At 43.5% G+C, this 19,237-nt stretch overlaps 1 protein-coding gene across 7 annotated transcripts in view; it reads right to left on the reverse strand.

The window, feature by feature from the left end:
• CACNB2 (calcium voltage-gated channel auxiliary subunit beta 2) overlaps positions 1 to 19,237 on the reverse strand; it is a 207,039-nt gene that overhangs the window by 20,856 nt on the left and 166,946 nt on the right. For 5 of the 7 annotated variants that reach the window (XM_075271719.1, XM_075271722.1, XM_075271720.1 and 2 more), the window contains 4 exons: positions 10,452 to 10,528; positions 7,489 to 7,508; positions 1,945 to 2,025; positions 1,800 to 1,858 (listed from right to left, as the gene is read on the reverse strand). In XM_075271719.1, the coding sequence (XP_075127820.1) occupies positions 1,800 to 1,858; positions 1,945 to 2,025; positions 7,489 to 7,508; positions 10,452 to 10,528 (237 nt within the window). Of the gene's footprint in view, positions 1 to 1,799; positions 1,859 to 1,944; positions 2,026 to 7,488; positions 7,509 to 7,653; positions 7,788 to 10,451; positions 10,529 to 19,237 lie in introns of all 7 variants that reach the window. The other 2 variants (XM_075271724.1, XM_075271725.1) reach the window with 1 other exon arrangement.

Consider the following 19,237-nt stretch of genomic DNA (forward strand, 5'->3'; position numbering starts at 1 on the left):
AGGGTGTGCGCTATAAAGCCTGGTTCATACTCGGATCCTTTTCATTTTTTCCATCACTTTTGATTAAAAAAATTATTTCTAAAATCTTATTCAGATAAGAAGAATGTGGAATGTATTTGTATGGATAGGCGAATGCCCGATATATCGGCAAAAATATCCAGTGTTGTCTCCAGACTTTGCAATACAGTCATGAAAAAAAGTGCGCCCTTTTTGAATTCTATGGTTTTACATATCAGGAGGACGTCATAAAAAACATTTGGTCCCTAGATGGTCTTAAATTTAGGGAACAACCTCAGATGAGGAACAGCATGTGGCAAAGTACAACACCCTTAGGGCTCATTCACACTACGTAAACGCCAGCTTATTCTGAACGTAAAACACGTTCAGAATCAGCGGCGTATAAAGCAGTTCTATTCCATGTACGGCTAGCTCTGCTCATTCGGAGCCGTACATGCGGGCACTTTCCATTCACTTCAATGGAATGCTCGTAGTGAAAAAAGCAGCCCATACATTTCTATGGGGAGCGCTCGTATGCCGGCTCCCATAGAAATGAATGGAACTGCTTTATACGCCGCTGATTCTGAACGTGTTTTACGTTCAGAATAAGCTGGCGTTTACGTAGTGTGAATGAGCCCTTACTGTCTCCATAGGAATTACAAATGGCATTTTCATTTTGGCTTTATTTTTGTTATATATATAATGAAACAATTAGTTATGAGATACACAGTCCATGGACTGTATATCACATGACCATGGACTGTATATCACATGACCATGGACTGTACATCACATGACCATATACTGTATATCACATGACCATGGACTATATATCACATAACTAAGGACTGTATATCACATGACCATGGACTGTATATCACATGACCATGGACTGTATATCACATGACCATGGACTGTACATCACATGACCATATACTGTATATCACATGACCATGGACTATATATCACATAACTAAGGACTGTATATCACATGACCATGGACTGTACATCACATGACTAAGGACTGTACATCACGTGACCATATACTGTATATCACATGACCATGGACTGTACATCACATGACCATATACTGTATATCACATGACCATGGACTGTACATCACATGACCATGGACTGTACATCACATGACCATATACTGTATATCACATGACCATGGACTATATATCACATAACTAAGGACTGTACATCACATGACCATGGACTCTACATCACATGACTAAGGACTGTATATCACATGACCATATACTGTATAACACATGACCATGAACTCTATATCACATGACCATGGACTGTACATCACATAACTAAGGACTGTATATCACATTACTATGGACTGTATATCACATGACTATGGACTGTATATCACATGACCATGGACTGATTTTTATCCACTGGCAGTGAGCAGCATGAACGACAACAAGCAGAGATCTAGAAAACCGTGAGGAATTGATACAGAAAGTCTATTGGAAAATTGTACAACTTTTTATTATACAGTCACATTGGTCTTTCCATATTGACCTGAAACTGGACAACCCCTTTAAGTCCGGATATGTAAAACCACAGAACTTACGTCGGTCGGTCTTTCTTTTACTTATGACCAGGGCCGTGCCTTATACCTCTCACTTTAATGGGTCTGAGCAATACCAGAGACAAACTATGGAAAAGAGCGGTGTTTCTACGGGAGAAAACCTAAACTAAGCTAAATATTATAAAATATAACTAGCGTGCGCACAACACGTTATGTAGCTCATCCCCCTCCAACCGCAGGCTCTGCTACTCACCGTCCTTCAAATCTGTGTTTTAAAAAGTCAAATAACGCTTTCTGCATCATATCCGTCACCTAAGGGTTAATAGAAACAAATATAATATTACTATTCCCGGCAGATCCTGAGCAAGGTTTATAGAACTCTACTCTTCAGGTCTTACCTCGTATCCTTTTAAAGAAGGCCCCACTAGGACTACGGGTCTCATAGAAGGCACTACATCGTAAGGAGGGATGTGCTCTGTCTGTACCGAAAGTAAAGGGGGGGCAACAAGAACACAAGGTCAAATACTAATATTAATATTCTGGCATCTGAGAGTTCTAAAGATTCCAAACAGGCAACATTGGTAGAAAATGGAGTAGCTATGTCACTAAGTGGCAGACTCCTCTGTTTATAATATATATTCTATATGTATGTAATATATTATATGTAGCACATTTTATAAATTTTTCTATGACCATCCCATGATCCAGAATATTTGATAATTCCCTAACTAGCCACAGGCCAAATCCCATTATGTCGTCCTTATTCCTGACTGCAACGTAGTACATCAGGATGAGACTATAGACTGCCATGTATACAGCTCTGATAAAGATCATTTATTATTACACGGTTTACAGGTTTGAGAACATCTGTTATTAGATTTGGACATTTTCAGGATGACAATCCATGTATGGGGCTACCTTTGTGGGACAGAACAACCATTTTAAAGAAGTCCTTTCACCCCCTACACCAACTCTTCATCAATCAGCAGGCACATCTCCACTGATTCCAGCAAAGTTGGAATTTTTCTCTAACCCCCACCGATCCTGAGCTATCAGTGTTGTTAGTTTCAGCACCCCCTTTAACCCGCCCCACCATTCCTGAGCCATTGGGGTTGTTACTTTCAGCACCCAATAGCTAATTAGGCTCTCTACTGTCAAGTGGGCGGTCTCAGATAATCTTCTGCAGCTGAGGACCGCCCACATGACAGTAGAGAGCCTAATTAGCCATTGGGTGCTGAAAGTAACAACCCCAATGGCTCAGGAATGGTGGGGCGGGTTAAAGGGGCTCTATGAGCAGATTTCTGGGTTATGAGCTAAAGATATTCCTGAATAGCCTTTAAAGAGGCCATTCAGGTGCTGCTATTAGTGTGTAAAAAGACTCTCACCCCGTTTTGTTTTTTTTAAACTACCTTGGTAATTGATATGTAAATTAGCTGTATTGTGCACAGTGGGCGTGTTGTGTACCCCTTAAGCGTCATATCTTCTGCATGCCCACTGCTGCCTCCAAGCCCCCCTCCTCCTCCTGCTTATTTACGTTGATTTCTATTAAAAGCTATTGAAAGCACGCGCGTGTGCAGTAGCATTCCCACCGGCGCGCTACTGCGCATGCTCCGGCTCACAATGGTCTCTATGGGAAAATGGCGCTGGAGCGTGCACAGTAGCGTTCTCTCCAGTGCATGCTTTCAATAGCTTTTAATAGAAACCAACGTGAATAAGCAGGAGGAGAGGGGACTTGGAAATAGCGGTGGGTGTGCAGAAGCTATGATGCTAAGAGGTGCACAACACGCCCACTGTGCACGATCCAGCTAATTTACATATCAATTACCAAGGTCATTAAAAAAAACGGGGTGAGAGTCTTTTTACACACTAATAGCAGCACCTGAATGCCCTTTTTAAAGACTATTCCGGAATATCTTTAGCTCATAACCCATAAATCTGCTGATAGAGCCCCTTTAACCCACCCCACCATTCCTGAGCCATTGGGGTTGTTAGTTTCAGCACCCAATAGCTAATTAGGCTCTCTACTGTCATGTGGGCAGTCCTCAGCTGCAGCAGATTATCTTAGACCGCCCACTTGACAGTAGAGAGCCTAATTAGCTATTGGGTGCTGAAACTAACAACACTGATAGCTCAGGATCGGTGGGGGTTAGAGAAAAAATTCCAACTGTGCTGGAATCAGAGGAGATGTGCCTGCTGAATGATGAAGACTTGGTGTAGGTGGTGAAAAGACTTCTTTAAAATGGTTGTTCTGTCCCACGCCCACTGTGCACGATCCAGCTAATTTACATATCAATTACCAAGGTAATTTAAAAAAACGGCGGGTCCAACCGTGCCGGAAACAGCAGAGGGGTGCCTATTTTAGGATGCAAAGAGGTGGAGTTGGTTGAAGAGGTGAAAGGTCCTCTTTAAGGACTTTAAATCAATAAAAATTGAAAATTGTTTGGTGAAGATGTTGATTTAAGGAGATTTTCTCAGTATGGACAATGGCCGCCTGTTACAAGGATGTATCTGATCACTAGGGTCTGATCACTAGCATGAAGCGGAAGTGATATTTGGACAGTGTCACGCACTGTGAACTTTTGTTGGCTCCTTTCAGTTTTTTTTTTCCAGCCACACGGTCATAACGTGGGTTGGCCATACGGACTCAGGGAAAAGTAGTCTCATATTGACATAGACAACTTCTGAGGTCATATCCAAGGTGATGCTCCACCCTTAATACACCAATGTGCCGAGTACATAAAGAATCATTCCACATAAAAGTCTAGTAACTTTGTAGATACATGACATTACTTCTCATCTAGTGGTACAACCGGTGTCATAGTCCAGAGCTGAATTCATAATTCTGTAGGTTTCAGGAAACCAAACGGTCATACTGCTTTCCAGAACCTTGTCTGAGCTGTTAGGGGGCGTGTCTGTCAGCAATCTTGTCGACTGTTTCCAGTGATGACCGGCTGAATTTTGAGTGCAGCTCTGGAGTATAATACAGATGAGTACAAGAAAAGTAATGTAATGTATTTACAAAGTTACACAACTTATTATGTAGATTTGTAAGAATACACTTCATACACTATATTATAGTCCAATAAAGTGAAACAAGAGATAATTGATTAAGAGATTAGTAACAATGTTGCAAAATAGTCACAGATCAGGTTTGCACATTTGTGTCGACATTTTGACACTTTCAGTGTTGTGTTACATTGGAGAACAACGTGAGTGAGACAGACAAACATACAACACTCGCAGAAAATGTGTACAAAGCACATAAAGCAACAAAGCTCTTATACCGTCATAATGTTGTGTATACACAGCGGTCACCCTGTACAGCTACTGGTCACCTCTTCATATAGATATAACCTGACCCTAGTCTTGTGTTGTACAGAGATTTCTTCAGATCTGTATATAACCTCTATTTCCCAGCTGTGTTAGGTTAGGGTCACCTGAATCAGCATATTAACCCAGCATTGCAGATAGATAGGTTACATTTAACCCTGGATAACCCTTATTATAACTAAACTGAAAGGGAGTCTGTCACCATACTCCAGCATATCAAGTCAGTCATGCAGATAGATAGGTTAGGGCCACCGCAAACAAAGAGAGCTTGCCTCTGTTTCTTACATAGCAATGTTTTCTTCGATGTGTAAATGAGCTCTTTGGAGCAGTAAAGGTGTTTGTACTTACCTCTCTGGAGTGACCGCAACGCCCTCATTGCTCCAAAGTGCTTATTTACAGACAAAAAAACCCCCAGCAACATCTTGGCAGTGGAGGCAGCAAATCACAAGGGCAAAACATTGTTTGATTCGGATAACCCTAACCTATCTATCTGCAGGGTTGGGGTGATATGCTGGTTCTGGTGACAGTAACCTATCTATCTGCAGGGCTGGGGTGATATGCTGGGTCTGGTAACACTAACCTATCTATCTGCAGAACTACGTGATATACTGGTTCTGGTGACACTAACCTATCTATCTGCAGAGCTGGGGTGATATGCTGGGTCTGGTGACACTAACCTATCTATCTGCAGGGCTGGGGTGATATGCTGGGTCTGGTGACACTAACCTATCTATCTGCAGGGCTGGGGTGATATGCTGGGTCTGGTGACACTAACCTATCTATCTGCAGGACTGGGGTGATATGCTGGGTCTGGTGACACTAACCTATCTATCTGCAGGGCTGGGGTGATATGCTGGGTCTGGTGACACTAACCTATCTATCTGCAGGGCTGGGGTGATATGCTGGTTCTGGTGACAGTAACCTATCTATCTGCAGGGCTGGAGTGATATGCTGGTTCTGGTGACACTAACCTATCTATCTGCAGGACTGGGGTGATATGCTGGTACTGGTGACACTAACCTATCTGTCTGCAGCACTGGGGTGATATACTGGTTCTGGTGACACTAACCTATCTATCTGCAGGGCTGGGGTGATATACTGTGGTCCGGTGACACTAACCTATCTATCTGCACGGCTGGGGTGATATACTGTGGTCTGGTGACACTAACCTATCTATCTGCAGGGCTGGGGTGATATGCTGGTTCTGGTGACAGTAACCTATCTATCTGCAGGGCTGGGGTGATATGCTGGGATCTGGTGACCCTAACCTATCTATCTGCAGGGCTGGGGTGATATGCTGGTTCTGGTGACAGTAACCTATCTATCTGCAGGGCTGGAGTGATATGCTGGTTCTGGTGACACTAACCTATCTATCTGCAGGGCTGGGGTGATATGCTGGTTCTGGTGACACTAACCTATCTATCTGCAGGGCTGGAGTGATATGCTGGTTCTGGTGACACTAACCTATCTATCTGCAGGGCTGGGGTGATATGCTGGTTCTGGTGACACTAACCTATCTATCTGCAGGACTGGGGTGATATGCTGGTTCTGGTGACACTAACCTATCTATCTGCACGGCTGGGGTGATATACTGTGGTCTGGTGACACTAACCTATCTATCTGCAGGGCTGGGGTGATATACTGTGGTCTGGTGACACTAACCTATCTATCTGCAGGGCTGGGGTGATATGCTGGTTCTGGTGACAGTAACCTATCTATCTGCAGGGCTGGAGTGATATGCTGGTTCTGGTGACACTAACCTATCTATCTGCAGGACTGGGGTGATATGCTGGTTCTGGTGACACTAACCTATCTATCTGCAGGGCTGGGGTGATATACTGTGGTCTGGTGACACTAACCTATCTATCTTCAGGGCTGGGTGATATGCTGGGTCTGGAGACACTAACCTATCTATCTGCAGGGCTGGATTGATATGCTGGGTGACAGACCCCCTTTAAAGGGGGATTTACCTATTCTTTAATTTCTATCCTAATTTCTATTCTATCTCTTAGATCGGTCATCCATATCAGATTGGTGGTGGAGGCAGAGATTCACAAGGGGAAAACACTGTCCAGGTGACCATAACCTATCTATCTGCGGGGCTGATTTGATATGCTGGATTCTGGAGACACTCCCCTTAAGTGACATTATTATAAAGGTTAGCCATAGACTAAGATTTCCCAACTTCCAGTCCAGGAGAATCTGCATGTTGAGATCTTTGGGTTTCCGGGTTGGTTCTGACCCCTGGTCACCTGACTATATCCTCTATTCCTTCTCTATTCCTTGGTATGGCAGACTTCCTCCTTGTGCATTGGCAGTAGGGTTGAGCCGATCTTGAGATTTCAGGATCGATTTTAAAATCCGATTTCCGATCATTTTCCAGCCGATCCCGATCGTGAAATTTGCTCGATCGCCGATCGGGATCCGATCTTTTCCGATCCCGATCGCTCAACCCTAATTGGCAGTGACCTCTATATCTTAGTGATGTCACTGACTCTTCCTGTATTTGGCTAGAGCCTCAACAAAACAGCTGGTATAGGTTCCCTGCCATGCCTGATCCTCATGGCGCCCGCTACATTGTTATCTCCATGTCTAGGTCGCAGTAAACTTACCGATTTTTGCTTCTGTTTAGCTACAAGCAGCATGGAAAGGAAACAGAGAACAACAAAGCATGCATGTTATTGACGTCTGCAGAGACAAAGACGTTAAACAGGACTTGAAATGTGGCGCATAGCAGCTGTACAGATGGCGTGCGTCCGGGCCGAGCTGGCGGTTACCTTCTTAAAAAAAGGCATTCTTTTCTCTTTCATGTGGGGTGATGTTACACTGTTTACACTGGGTTTAGGGGAGCGATGGTTGGCTGGAATCTCAATCTCTTCTGCCTCTAAGCCAGTGGCATCTAAGTCTATAGCTATATACAGACAAAGTTATCAGATGGAGCAGAAGAAGAAGGCAGTCACACGTAATATCATCTGGAAAGGAAGGCTCAAGTCACAAGAGAAAAGACAAGTTACTAGAGGACTTGTAGTGGAGTCGGATATTTGATAGACCCCCGTCCCATACCCCCCAGGGCCACCAATGACTTATACAAGCTCAGCACACAGACTTGTCCAGGGTTATTTTCTTTGAGGCCTATGGGAGAACATCTGGTCCCAATACTATACAGTGCACAGAGTTGAAGCATATACCGCCATGCCCTCTATAGTGGCTGCACACTGCAACTACAGCTCAGCTCCTATTGACTTCAATGGAAGCTGAGCTGCAATACCAGCACTCACCACTATACAAGCCATTTGCTTCTGGCTCTGTGCACTGTATAGTATGGATAACAGATATTCTCCCAAGAAAAAAAAAATCCTGGACAACCATGTAGACAAGCCTGTGTGCTGAGCTTCAGCTCAATCATATATGGGTGGACGGGCTATCGGTCCCCAAAAATCAGATACCCTTAGGATAGATCATAAATTAAGAAAATCCTGGAGTACCCCTTTAAGGAAGGCCTATCAATGTTTGACGCCTGGAATACCCATGTAAAGGGGTAATCCTACTGTTGTAAGATTCTGTATAGGCTTCTATATGTACATTAATGTTAATGCCCAAACCTAGACCTTACAGCACCTATATGGGCATATTATATAGCTCCCATATACTCTGCATATACTGCAAGATCAGCTTACAGATATCAATTATAACACAGTCTGGAAACATCTAATGACTTTTTTTGTTCAATCATACATTGAAAGTGGAATACCCCTTTATATTAGGTTGACAAAACAATAATACACAAATGTATCATGCTAAAGGGAGTCTGTCAGGTCCAAAATGCCTCCCAAATCAATAATAGTGCCACGGAGGGGCGTTTAATAATTGCAAAAACATACATTTGTGACCACAAACTGATTAAGTCATTCAGAAATAATCATCTTTTCATGGATATGCAAATCAGTCTGTAAGTGCACTGGGGGCGGGACTTGATTTGGCAGATTGGTTTACAGACAAGTGCAAATGGTACTGTTGGAATAGTTGCTCAATGTCTCCCCTTTAGAAAATTGAAATTTCCAGTTTCTGTCTACTAGATGGTTGTCTGTTGGTACATCTGGTAAATCAAGCCCCGCCCCGATACATTTGCAGTCTGATTTGCATATTCTTAAGATGACCATTATCTCTGTATTACTTCATCAGTTTGTAACTACAAAAATATGTGTTTACTCCTATGGCACTATTATTGGCTTTGGAGGCATTTTGGACCTGACACACTCCCCTTAGGTGATGAACATCTTCAATTCATTAATGGTATCATAGTACTTTACAGTCAATTCCTATATACAACAATGAAAACCCAATTTCTCCAATCTGCACTGAATGTATTTTGTAATGTGCAGACAAAGGTTGTAGTGGTATGCTCTGCAGGGGCGGGATCTGCAAAGGTGTGCTCTGCAGGGGCGTGGTCTCATTTTGATATAGGATTTAGATAATTGTCAAACTTGTAGGGAGGAACAACGTCACTAGATTTCAGGATCAGATGTGCACTAAATGCTATATAAGTATGAGAATACTAGAAGCCTGGGGGTTATATTTGGTCCTCAGGTGCTTAAGTGTAATAAGCATTAAATATACAGGAGAGCACAAGCTGTGTACTGTCTATATGTTCTTCACACTCCAAGTAGTGGGTAGGGGTCTTACATTTATCAACTATGATGTCCTTTGTGGGACAATATAACTGACAGGAGGGACCATCCACATCTCAAGCCTATCAATGGCCACCAAAGGAAAAATTTTGGAAAACTGAATGTCATGGGAGGAGTTACAATGCAGTAAAGGGGCCATATCTGAGGATGTGTCAAGTTTACGATCACTCTTCAAAATACATTCTCTAAGGGCAGGTCTATTGTCATGGACAGAAGCCTATGGAGACATTCAAGTTCCATGAATGAGTGACCATGAACGGTCTACTATAGGAAGAATATGTAAATCTGTCTTCCATGATGTAATTATTAAGTCAGGTGCCTCAGTGTTGCAAACCAATAGAGGGCGCTCACTGGAATGTGCAAGCCTGTCTACCTTGATGTAATTAGGAAGACAGAATCTCAGTGATATGGCCCAATAAAGGCTGCTCCCTTTAACATCATGCTCGACCTTCCAAGAGGCCTTTGTTTTGCAATGATGCTGGGATTATTACCAGGTATAGTCTCTCAACCGAGGACGGCTGTTTCGATGTTATTGCATCTCGTCAGCCCGGTGTAGAGAAGACTAACCTGGTAGAGGTGAGAGGCTTGGACAGGGTTAAGGGGATATTGGTTTGCAACACTGAGGCACCTGACTTCCTAATTACATCATGGAAGACAGATTTGCATATTCTTCCCATGGTCCCTTGCAAAGTGGAGTGCTAAAGGCTTAATAGGTCTCCACACACCTATATGGTGGTCTCTCCCTAAGGACTGGTCTACTATAGTGATTGTAGTTGACACAACCAATGGTACTCCATGTGAATGTATGGAGTAGGAAACATCAATAGTAGGTCAAGGTCCAGGTCTCAGGTCAGACATATCAGGCATTGATCATGATACCAACTTACCAGATGATGGTGGAGTTGATCTTCTAGAGCTAGGTACCACATCACCCAAACTGGAAGAAGAGTTTCCCCCGGTCTTACTATTACACAAAAACACATATAATGATGTCACTTCCTGTTGCCCGTATTTACATGTAAACACATCAAATGCAAAGTCGAATAGTTGTCGCCCTCCCCTTCCCCGCCGCCATAGAACATGAAGTGCCCAGCATTCTTCAAGTGTTGAAATTTTGCCCCCGCAGAGCAGAGTTTATTCCCTTCGACATTACTTTGTGCTCTGCGGTCTCTTAATATGTGAATGAAACATAAGAAACTGTCGGGCACTTTAAACCCCTGCCAAAGCGCAGATATCAAAGGATGCCAAAAATAATCTGATCCTAATAGGGGTCTCTGAACTTCCCTAAAACACGAAGCCATGGACTTATGGGAAAAGAGAGATCGCTTTATAAAAATATTCTTCCCTTAGCGAACCAAGACGTACATGCTGCCTATAAGAGCAAGAAATCTCATCTGCGCCAAGAAAAACGAAAAACATTCACGGAACCAAAAAAGTGTCTGTAATAAATGTTATACATGGCAAATAAATACCTCGAACATCTCCCACTGACTCCCAGACGCCAATTTATTGACCCGCCTCAGCCAGGGGTTAGCCAAATGTACTCATGTCTAGTATCTGTACCCATGTCTAGTACCTGTACCCATGTCTAGTACCTGTACTCAAGTCTAGTACCTGTACCCATGTCTAGTACCTGTACTCATGTCTACTACCTATACCCATGTCTAGTAACTGTACTCATGTCTAGTGTCTGTACCTATGTCTAGTGTCTGTACCCATGTCTAGTGTCTGTACCCATGTCTAGTACCTGTACCCATGTCTAGTACCTGTACTCAAGTCTAGTACCTGTACCCATGTCTAGTACCTGTACCCATGTCTAGTACCTGTACCCATGTCTAGTACCTGTACCCATGTCTAGTACCTGTACTCATGTCTAGTGTCTGTACCTATGTCTAGTGTCTGTACCCATGTCTAGTACCTGTATCCATGTTTAGTATCTGTACCCATGTCTAGTACCTGTATCCATGTCTAGTACCTGTACTCATGTCTAGTACCTGTACCCATGTCTAGTACCTGTACCTATGTCTAGTACCTGTACCTATGTCTAGTACCTGTACCTATGTCTAGTACCTGTACCTATGTCTAGTACCTGTACCTATGTCTAGTACCTGTATCCATGTCTAGTATCTGTATCCATGTCTAGTACCTGTACCTATGTCTAGTACCTGTACTCATGTCTAGTACCTGTACCCATGTCTAGTACCTGTACTCAAGTCTAGTACCTGTATCCATGTCTAGTATATGTATCCATGTCTAGTACCTGTACCTATGTCTAGTACCTGTACCCATGTCTAGTACCTGTACCCATGTCTAGTACCTGTACCCATGTCTAGTGTCTGTACCCATGTCTAGTACCTGTTCCCATGTCTAGTACCTGTACTCATGTCTAGTATCTATACCCATGTCTAGTACCTGTACCCATGTCTAGTACCTGTACCCATGTCTAGTACCTGTACCCATGTCTAGTACCTGTATCCATGTCTAGTACCTGTACCTATGTCTAGTACCTATACCCATGTCTAGTACCTGTACCTATGTCTAGTACCTGTACCTATGTCTAGTACCTGTATCCATGTCTAGTATCTGTATCCATGTCTAGTACCTGTACCTATGTCTAGTACCTGTACCCATGTCTAGTACCTGTACCCATGTCTAGTACCTGTACCAATGTCTAGTGTCTATACCCATGTCTAGTACCTGTATCCATGTCTAGTACCTGTTCCCATGTCTAGTACCTGTACTCATGTCTAGTACCTATACCCATGTCTAGTACCTGTACCCATGTCTAGTGTCTGTACCCATGTCTAGTACCTGTATCCATGTCTAGTACCTGTATCCATGTCTAGTACCTGTACCCATGTCTAGAACCTGTACTCATGTCTAGTACCTGTACCATGTCTAGTACCTGTACCCATGTCTAGAACCTGTACTCATGTCTAGTACCTGTACCTATGTCTAGTACCTGTACCCATGTCTAGTACCTGTACCCATGTCTAGTACCTGTACCCATGTCTAGTGTCTGTACCCATGTCTAGTACCTGTATCCATGTCTAGTACCTGTACCCATGTCTAGAACCTGTACCCATGTCTAGTACCTGTACCCATGTCTAGTATATGTACCCATGTCTAGTACCTGTACCCATGTCTAGTACCTGTACCCATGTCTAGTGTCTGTACCCATGTCTAGTACCTGTACTCATGTCTAGTACCTGTACTCATGTCTAGTACCTGTACCCATGTCTAGTACCTGTACTCATGTCTAGTACCTGTACTCATGTCTAGTACCTGTACCCATGTCTAGTACCTGTACTCATGTCTACTACCTGTACCCATGTCTAGTACCTGTACTCATGTCTAGTACCTGTACCCATGTCTAGTACCTGTACTCATGTCTAGTACCTGTACCCATGTCTAGTACCTGTACCCATGTCTAGTACCTGTACTCATGTCTAGTACCTGTACCCATGTCTAGTACCTGTACTCATGTCTAGTACCTGTACTCATGTCTAGTACCTGTACCCATGTCTAGAACCTGTACCCATGTCTAGTACCTGTTCTCATGTCTAGTACCTGAACCCATGTCTAGTACCTGTACTCATGTCTAGTACCTGTACCCATGTCTAGTACCTGTACTCATGTCTAGTACCTGTACCCATGTCTAGTACCTGTACCCATGTCTAGTACCTGTACTCATGTCTAGTGTCTGTACCTATGTCTAGTATCTGTACCCATGTCTAGTACCTGTACCCATGTCTAGTACCTGTACTCATGTCTACTACCTATACCCATGTCTAGTACCTGTACCCATGTCTAGTACCTGTACCCATGTCTAGTACCTGTACTCAAGTCTAGTACCTGTACCTATGTCTAGTACCTGTACCCATGTCTAGTACCTGTACCCATGTCTAGTACCTGTATCCATGTTTAGTATCTGTACCCATGTCTAGTACCTGTATCCATGTCTAGTACCTGTACTCATGTCTAGTACCTGTACCCATGTCTAGTACCTGTACTCATGTCTAGTACCTGTACCCATGTCTAGTACCTGTACTCATGTCTAGTATCTGTACCCATGTCTAGTACCTGTACCGATGTCTAGTACCTGTACCCATGTCTAGTACCTGTATCCATGTCTAGTATCTGTACCCATGTCTAGTACCTGTACCTATGTCTAGTACCTGTACCTATGTCTAGTACCTGTACCTATGTCTAGTACCTGTACCTATGTCTAGTACCTGTATCCATGTCTAGTATCTGTATCCATGTCTAGTACCTGTACCTACGTCTAGTACCTGTACTCATGTCTAGTACCTGTACCCATGTCTAGTACCTGTACTCAAGTCTAGTACCTGTATCCATGTCTAGTATCTGTATCCATGTCTAGTACCTGTACCTATGTCTAGTACCTGTACCCATGTCTAGTACCTGTACCCATGTCTAGTACCTGTACCCATGTCTAGTGTCTGTACCCATGTCTAGTACCTGTACTCATGTCTAGTATCTATACCCATGTCTAGTACCTGTACCCATGTCTAGTACCTGTACCCATGTCTAGTACCTGTATCCATGTCTAGTACCTGTACCTATGTCTAGTACCTATACCCATGTCTAGTACCTGTACCCATGTCTAGTGTCTGTACCCATGTCTAGTACCTGTATCCATGTCTAGTACCTGTACCTATGTCTAGTACCTGTACCTATGTCTAGTACCTGTACCTATGTCTAGTACCTGTACCTATGTCTAGTACCTGTATCCATGTCTAGTATCTGTATCCATGTCTAGTACCTGTACCTATGTCTAGTACCTGTACCCATGTCTAGTACCTGTACCCATGTCTAGTACCTGTACCAATGTCTAGTGTCTATACCCATGTCTAGTACCTGTATCCATGTCTAGTACCTGTTCCCATGTCTAGTACCTGTACTCATGTCTAGTACCTATACCCATGTCTAGTACCTGTACCCATGTCTAGTGTCTGTACCCATGTCTAGTACCTGTATCCATGTCTAGTACCTGTATCCATGTCTAGTACCTGTACCCATGTCTAGAACCTGTACTCATGTCTAGTACCTGTACCATGTCTAGTACCTGTACCCATGTCTAGAACCTGTACTCATGTCTAGTACCTGTACCTATGTCTAGTACCTGTACCCATGTCTAGTACCTGTACCCATGTCTAGTACCTGTACCCATGTCTAGTGTCTGTACCCATGTCTAGTACCTGTATCCATGTCTAGTACCTGTACCCATGTCTAGAACCTGTACCCATGTCTAGTACCTGTACCCATGTCTAGTACCTGTACCCATGTCTAGTACCTGTACCCATGTCTAGTACCTGTACCCATGTCTAGTGTCTGTACCCATGTCTAGTACCTGTACTCATGTCTAGTACCTGTGCTCATGTCTAGTACCTGTACCCATGTCTAGTACCTGTACTCATGTCTAGTACCTGTACTCATGTCTAGTACCTGTACCCATGTCTAGTACCTGTACTCATGTCTACTACCTGTACCCATGTCTAGTACCTGTACTCATGTCTAGTACCTGTACCCATGTCTAGTACCTGTACTCATGTCTAGTACCTGTACCCATGTCTAGTACCTGTACCCATGTCTAGTACCTGTACTCATGTCTAGTACCTGTACCCATGTCTAGTACCTGTACTCATGTCTAGTACCTGTACTCATGTCTAGTACCTGTACCCATGTCTAGAACCTGTACCCATGTCTAGTACCTGTTCTCATGTCTAGTACCTGAACCCATGTCTAGTACCTGTACTCATGTCTAGTACCTGTACCCATGTCTAGTACCTGTACTCATGTCTAGTACCTGTACCCATGTCTAGTACCTGTACCCATGTCTAGTACCTGTACTCATGTCTAGTGTCTGTACCTATGTCTAGTATCTGTACCCATGTCTAGTACCTGTACCCATGTCTAGTACCTGTACTCATGTCTACTACCTATACCCATGTCTAGTACCTGTACCCATGTCTAGTACCTGTACCCATGTCTAGTACCTGTACTCAAGTCTAGTACCTGTACCTATGTCTAGTACCTGTACCCATGTCTAGTACCTGTACCCATGTCTAGTACCTGTATCCATGTTTAGTATCTGTACCCATGTCTAGTACCTGTATCCATGTCTAGTACCTGTACTCATGTCTAGTACCTGTACCCATGTCTAGTACCTGTACTCATGTCTAGTACCTGTACCCATGTCTAGTACCTGTACTCATGTCTAGTATCTGTACCCATGTCTAGTACCTGTACCGATGTCTAGTACCTGTACCCATGTCTAGTACCTGTATCCATGTCTAGTATCTGTACCCATGTCTAGTACCTGTACCTATGTCTAGTACCTGTACCTATGTCTAGTACCTGTACCTATGTCTAGTACCTGTATCCATGTCTAGTATCTGTATCCATGTCTAGTACCTGTACCTATGTCTAGTACCTGTACTCATGTCTAGCACCTGTACCCATGTCTAGTACCTGTACTCAAGTCTAGTACCTGTATCCATGTCTAGTATCTGTATCCATGTCTAGTACCTGTACCTATGTCTAGTACCTGTACCCATGTCTAGTACCTGTACCCATGTCTAGTACCTGTACCCATGTCTAGTACCTGTACCCATGTCTAGTGTCTGTACCCATGTCTAGTACCTGTTCCCATGTCTAGTACCTGTACTCATGTCTAGTATCTATACCCATGTCTAGTACCTGTACCCATGTCTAGTGTCTGTACCCATGTCTAGTACCTGTATCCATGTCTAGTACCTGTACCTATGTCTAGTACCTATACCCATGTCTAGTACCTGTACCCATGTCTAGTGTCTGTACCCATGTCTAGTACCTGTATCCATGTCTAGTACCTGTACCTATGTCTAGTACCTGTACCTATGTCTAGTACCTGTACCTATGTCTAGTACCTGTACCTATGTCTAGTACCTGTATCCATGTCTAGTACCTGTACCTATGTCTAGTACCTGTACCCATGTCTAGTACCTGTACCCATGTCTAGTACCTGTACCAATGTCTAGTGTCTATACCCATGTCTAGTACCTGTATCCATGTCTAGTACCTGTTCCCATGTCTAGTACCTGTACTCATGTCTAGTACCTATACCCATGTCTAGTACCTGTACCCATGTCTAGTGTCTGTACCCATGTCTAGTACCTGTATCCATGTCTAGTACCTGTATCCATGTCTAGTACCTGTACCCATGTCTAGAACCTGTACTCATGTCTAGTACCTGTACCATGTCTAGTACCTGTACCCATGTCTAGAACCTGTACTCATGTCTAGTACCTGTACCTATGTCTAGTACCTGTACCCATGTCTAGTACCTGTACCCATGTCTAGTGTCTGTACCCATGTCTAGTACCTGTACCCATGTCTAGTGTCTGTACCCATGTCTAGTACCTGTACTCATGTCTAGTACCTGTACTCATGTCTAGTACCTGTACCCATGTCTAGTACCTGTACCCATGTCTAGTACCTGTACTCATGTCTAGTGTCTGTACCTATGTCTAGTATCTGTACCCATGTCTAGTACCTGTACCCATGTCTAGTACCTGTACTCATGTCTACTACCTATACCCATGTCTAGTACCTGTACCCATGTCTAGTACCTGTACCCATGTCTAGTACCTGTACTCAAGTCTAGTACCTGTACCTATGTCTAGTACCTGTACCCATGTCTAGTACCTGTACCCATGTCTAGTACCTGTATCCATGTTTAGTATCTGTACCCATGTCTAGTACCTGTATCCATGTCTAGTACCTGTACTCATGTCTAGTACCTGTACCCATGTCTAGTACCTGTACTCATGTCTAGTACCTGTACCCATGTCTAGTACCTGTACTCATGTCTAGTATCTGTACCCATGTCTAGTACCTGTACCGATGTCTAGTACCTGTACCCATGTCTAGTACCTGTATCCATGTCTAGTATCTGTACCCATGTCTAGTACCTGTACCTATGTCTAGTACCTGTACCTATGTCTAGTACCTGTACCTATGTCTAGTACCTGTATCCATGTCTAGTATCTGTATCCATGTCTAGTACCTGTACCTATGTCTAGTACCTGTACTCATGTCTAGTACCTGTACCCATGTCTAGTACCTGTACTCAAGTCTAGTACCTGTATCCATGTCTAGTATCTGTATCCATGTCTAGTACCTGTACCTATGTCTAGTACCTGTACCCATGTCTAGTACCTGTACCCATGTCTAGTACCTGTACCCATGTCTAGTACCTGTACCCATGTCTAGTGTCTGTACCCATGTCTAGTACCTGTTCCCATGTCTAGTACCTGTACTCATGTCTAGTATCTATACCCATGTCTAGTACCTGTACCCATGTCTAGTGTCTGTACCCATGTCTAGTACCTGTATCCATGTCTAGTACCTGTACCTATGTCTAGTACCTATACCCATGTCTAGTACCTGTACCCATGTCTAGTGTCTGTACCCATGTCTAGTACCTGTATCCATGTCTAGTATCTGTACCTATGTCTAGTACCTGTACCTATGTCTAGTACCTGTACCTATGTCTAGTACCTGTACCTATGTCTAGTACCTGTATCCATGTCTAGTACCTGTACCTATGTCTAGTACCTGTACCCATGTCTAGTACCTGTACCCATGTCTAGTACCTGTACCAATGTCTAGTGTCTATACCCATGTCTAGTACCTGTATCCATGTCTAGTACCTGTTCCCATGTCTAGTACCTGTACTCATGTCTAGTACCTATACCCATGTCTAGTACCTGTACCCATGTCTAGTGTCTGTACCCATGTCTAGTACCTGTATCCATGTCTAGTACCTGTATCCATGTCTAGTACCTGTACCCATGTCTAGAACCTGTACTCATGTCTAGTACCTGTACCATGTCTAGTACCTGTACCCATGTCTAGAACCTGTACTCATGTCTAGTACCTGTACCTATGTCTAGTACCTGTACCCATGTCTAGTACCTGTACCCATGTCTAGTACCTGTACCCATGTCTAGTGTCTGTACCCATGTCTAGTACCTGTATCCATGTCTAGTACCTGTACCCATGTCTAGAACCTGTACCCATGTCTAGTACCTGTACCCATGTCTAGTATATGTACCCATGTCTAGTACCTGTACCCATGTCTAGTACCTGTACCCATGTCTAGTGTCTGTACCCATGTCTAGTACCTGTACTCATGTCTAGTACCTGTACTCATGTCTAGTACCTGTACCCATGTCTAGTACCTGTACTCATGTCTAGTACCTGTACTCATGTCTAGTACCTGTACCCATGTCTAGTACCTGTACTCATGTCTACTACCTGTACCCATGTCTAGTACCTGTACTCATGTCTAGTACCTGTACCCATGTCTAGTACCTGTACTCATGTCTAGTACCTGTACCCATGTCTAGTACCTGTACCCATGTCTAGTACCTGTACTCATGTCTAGTACCTGTACCCATGTCTAGTACCTGTACTCATTTCTAGTACCTGTACTCATGTCTAGTACCTGTACCCATGTCTAGAACCTGTACCCATGTCTAGTACCTGTTCTCATGTCTAGTACCTGAACCCATGTCTAGTACCTGTACTCATGTCTAGTACCTGTACCCATGTCTAGTACCTGTACTCATGTCTAGTACCTGTACCCATGTCTAGTACCTGTACC

Source organism: Leptodactylus fuscus, chromosome 4, assembly GCF_031893055.1.
Source record: "Leptodactylus fuscus isolate aLepFus1 chromosome 4, aLepFus1.hap2, whole genome shotgun sequence".
Taxonomy (NCBI): domain Eukaryota; kingdom Metazoa; phylum Chordata; class Amphibia; order Anura; family Leptodactylidae; genus Leptodactylus; species Leptodactylus fuscus.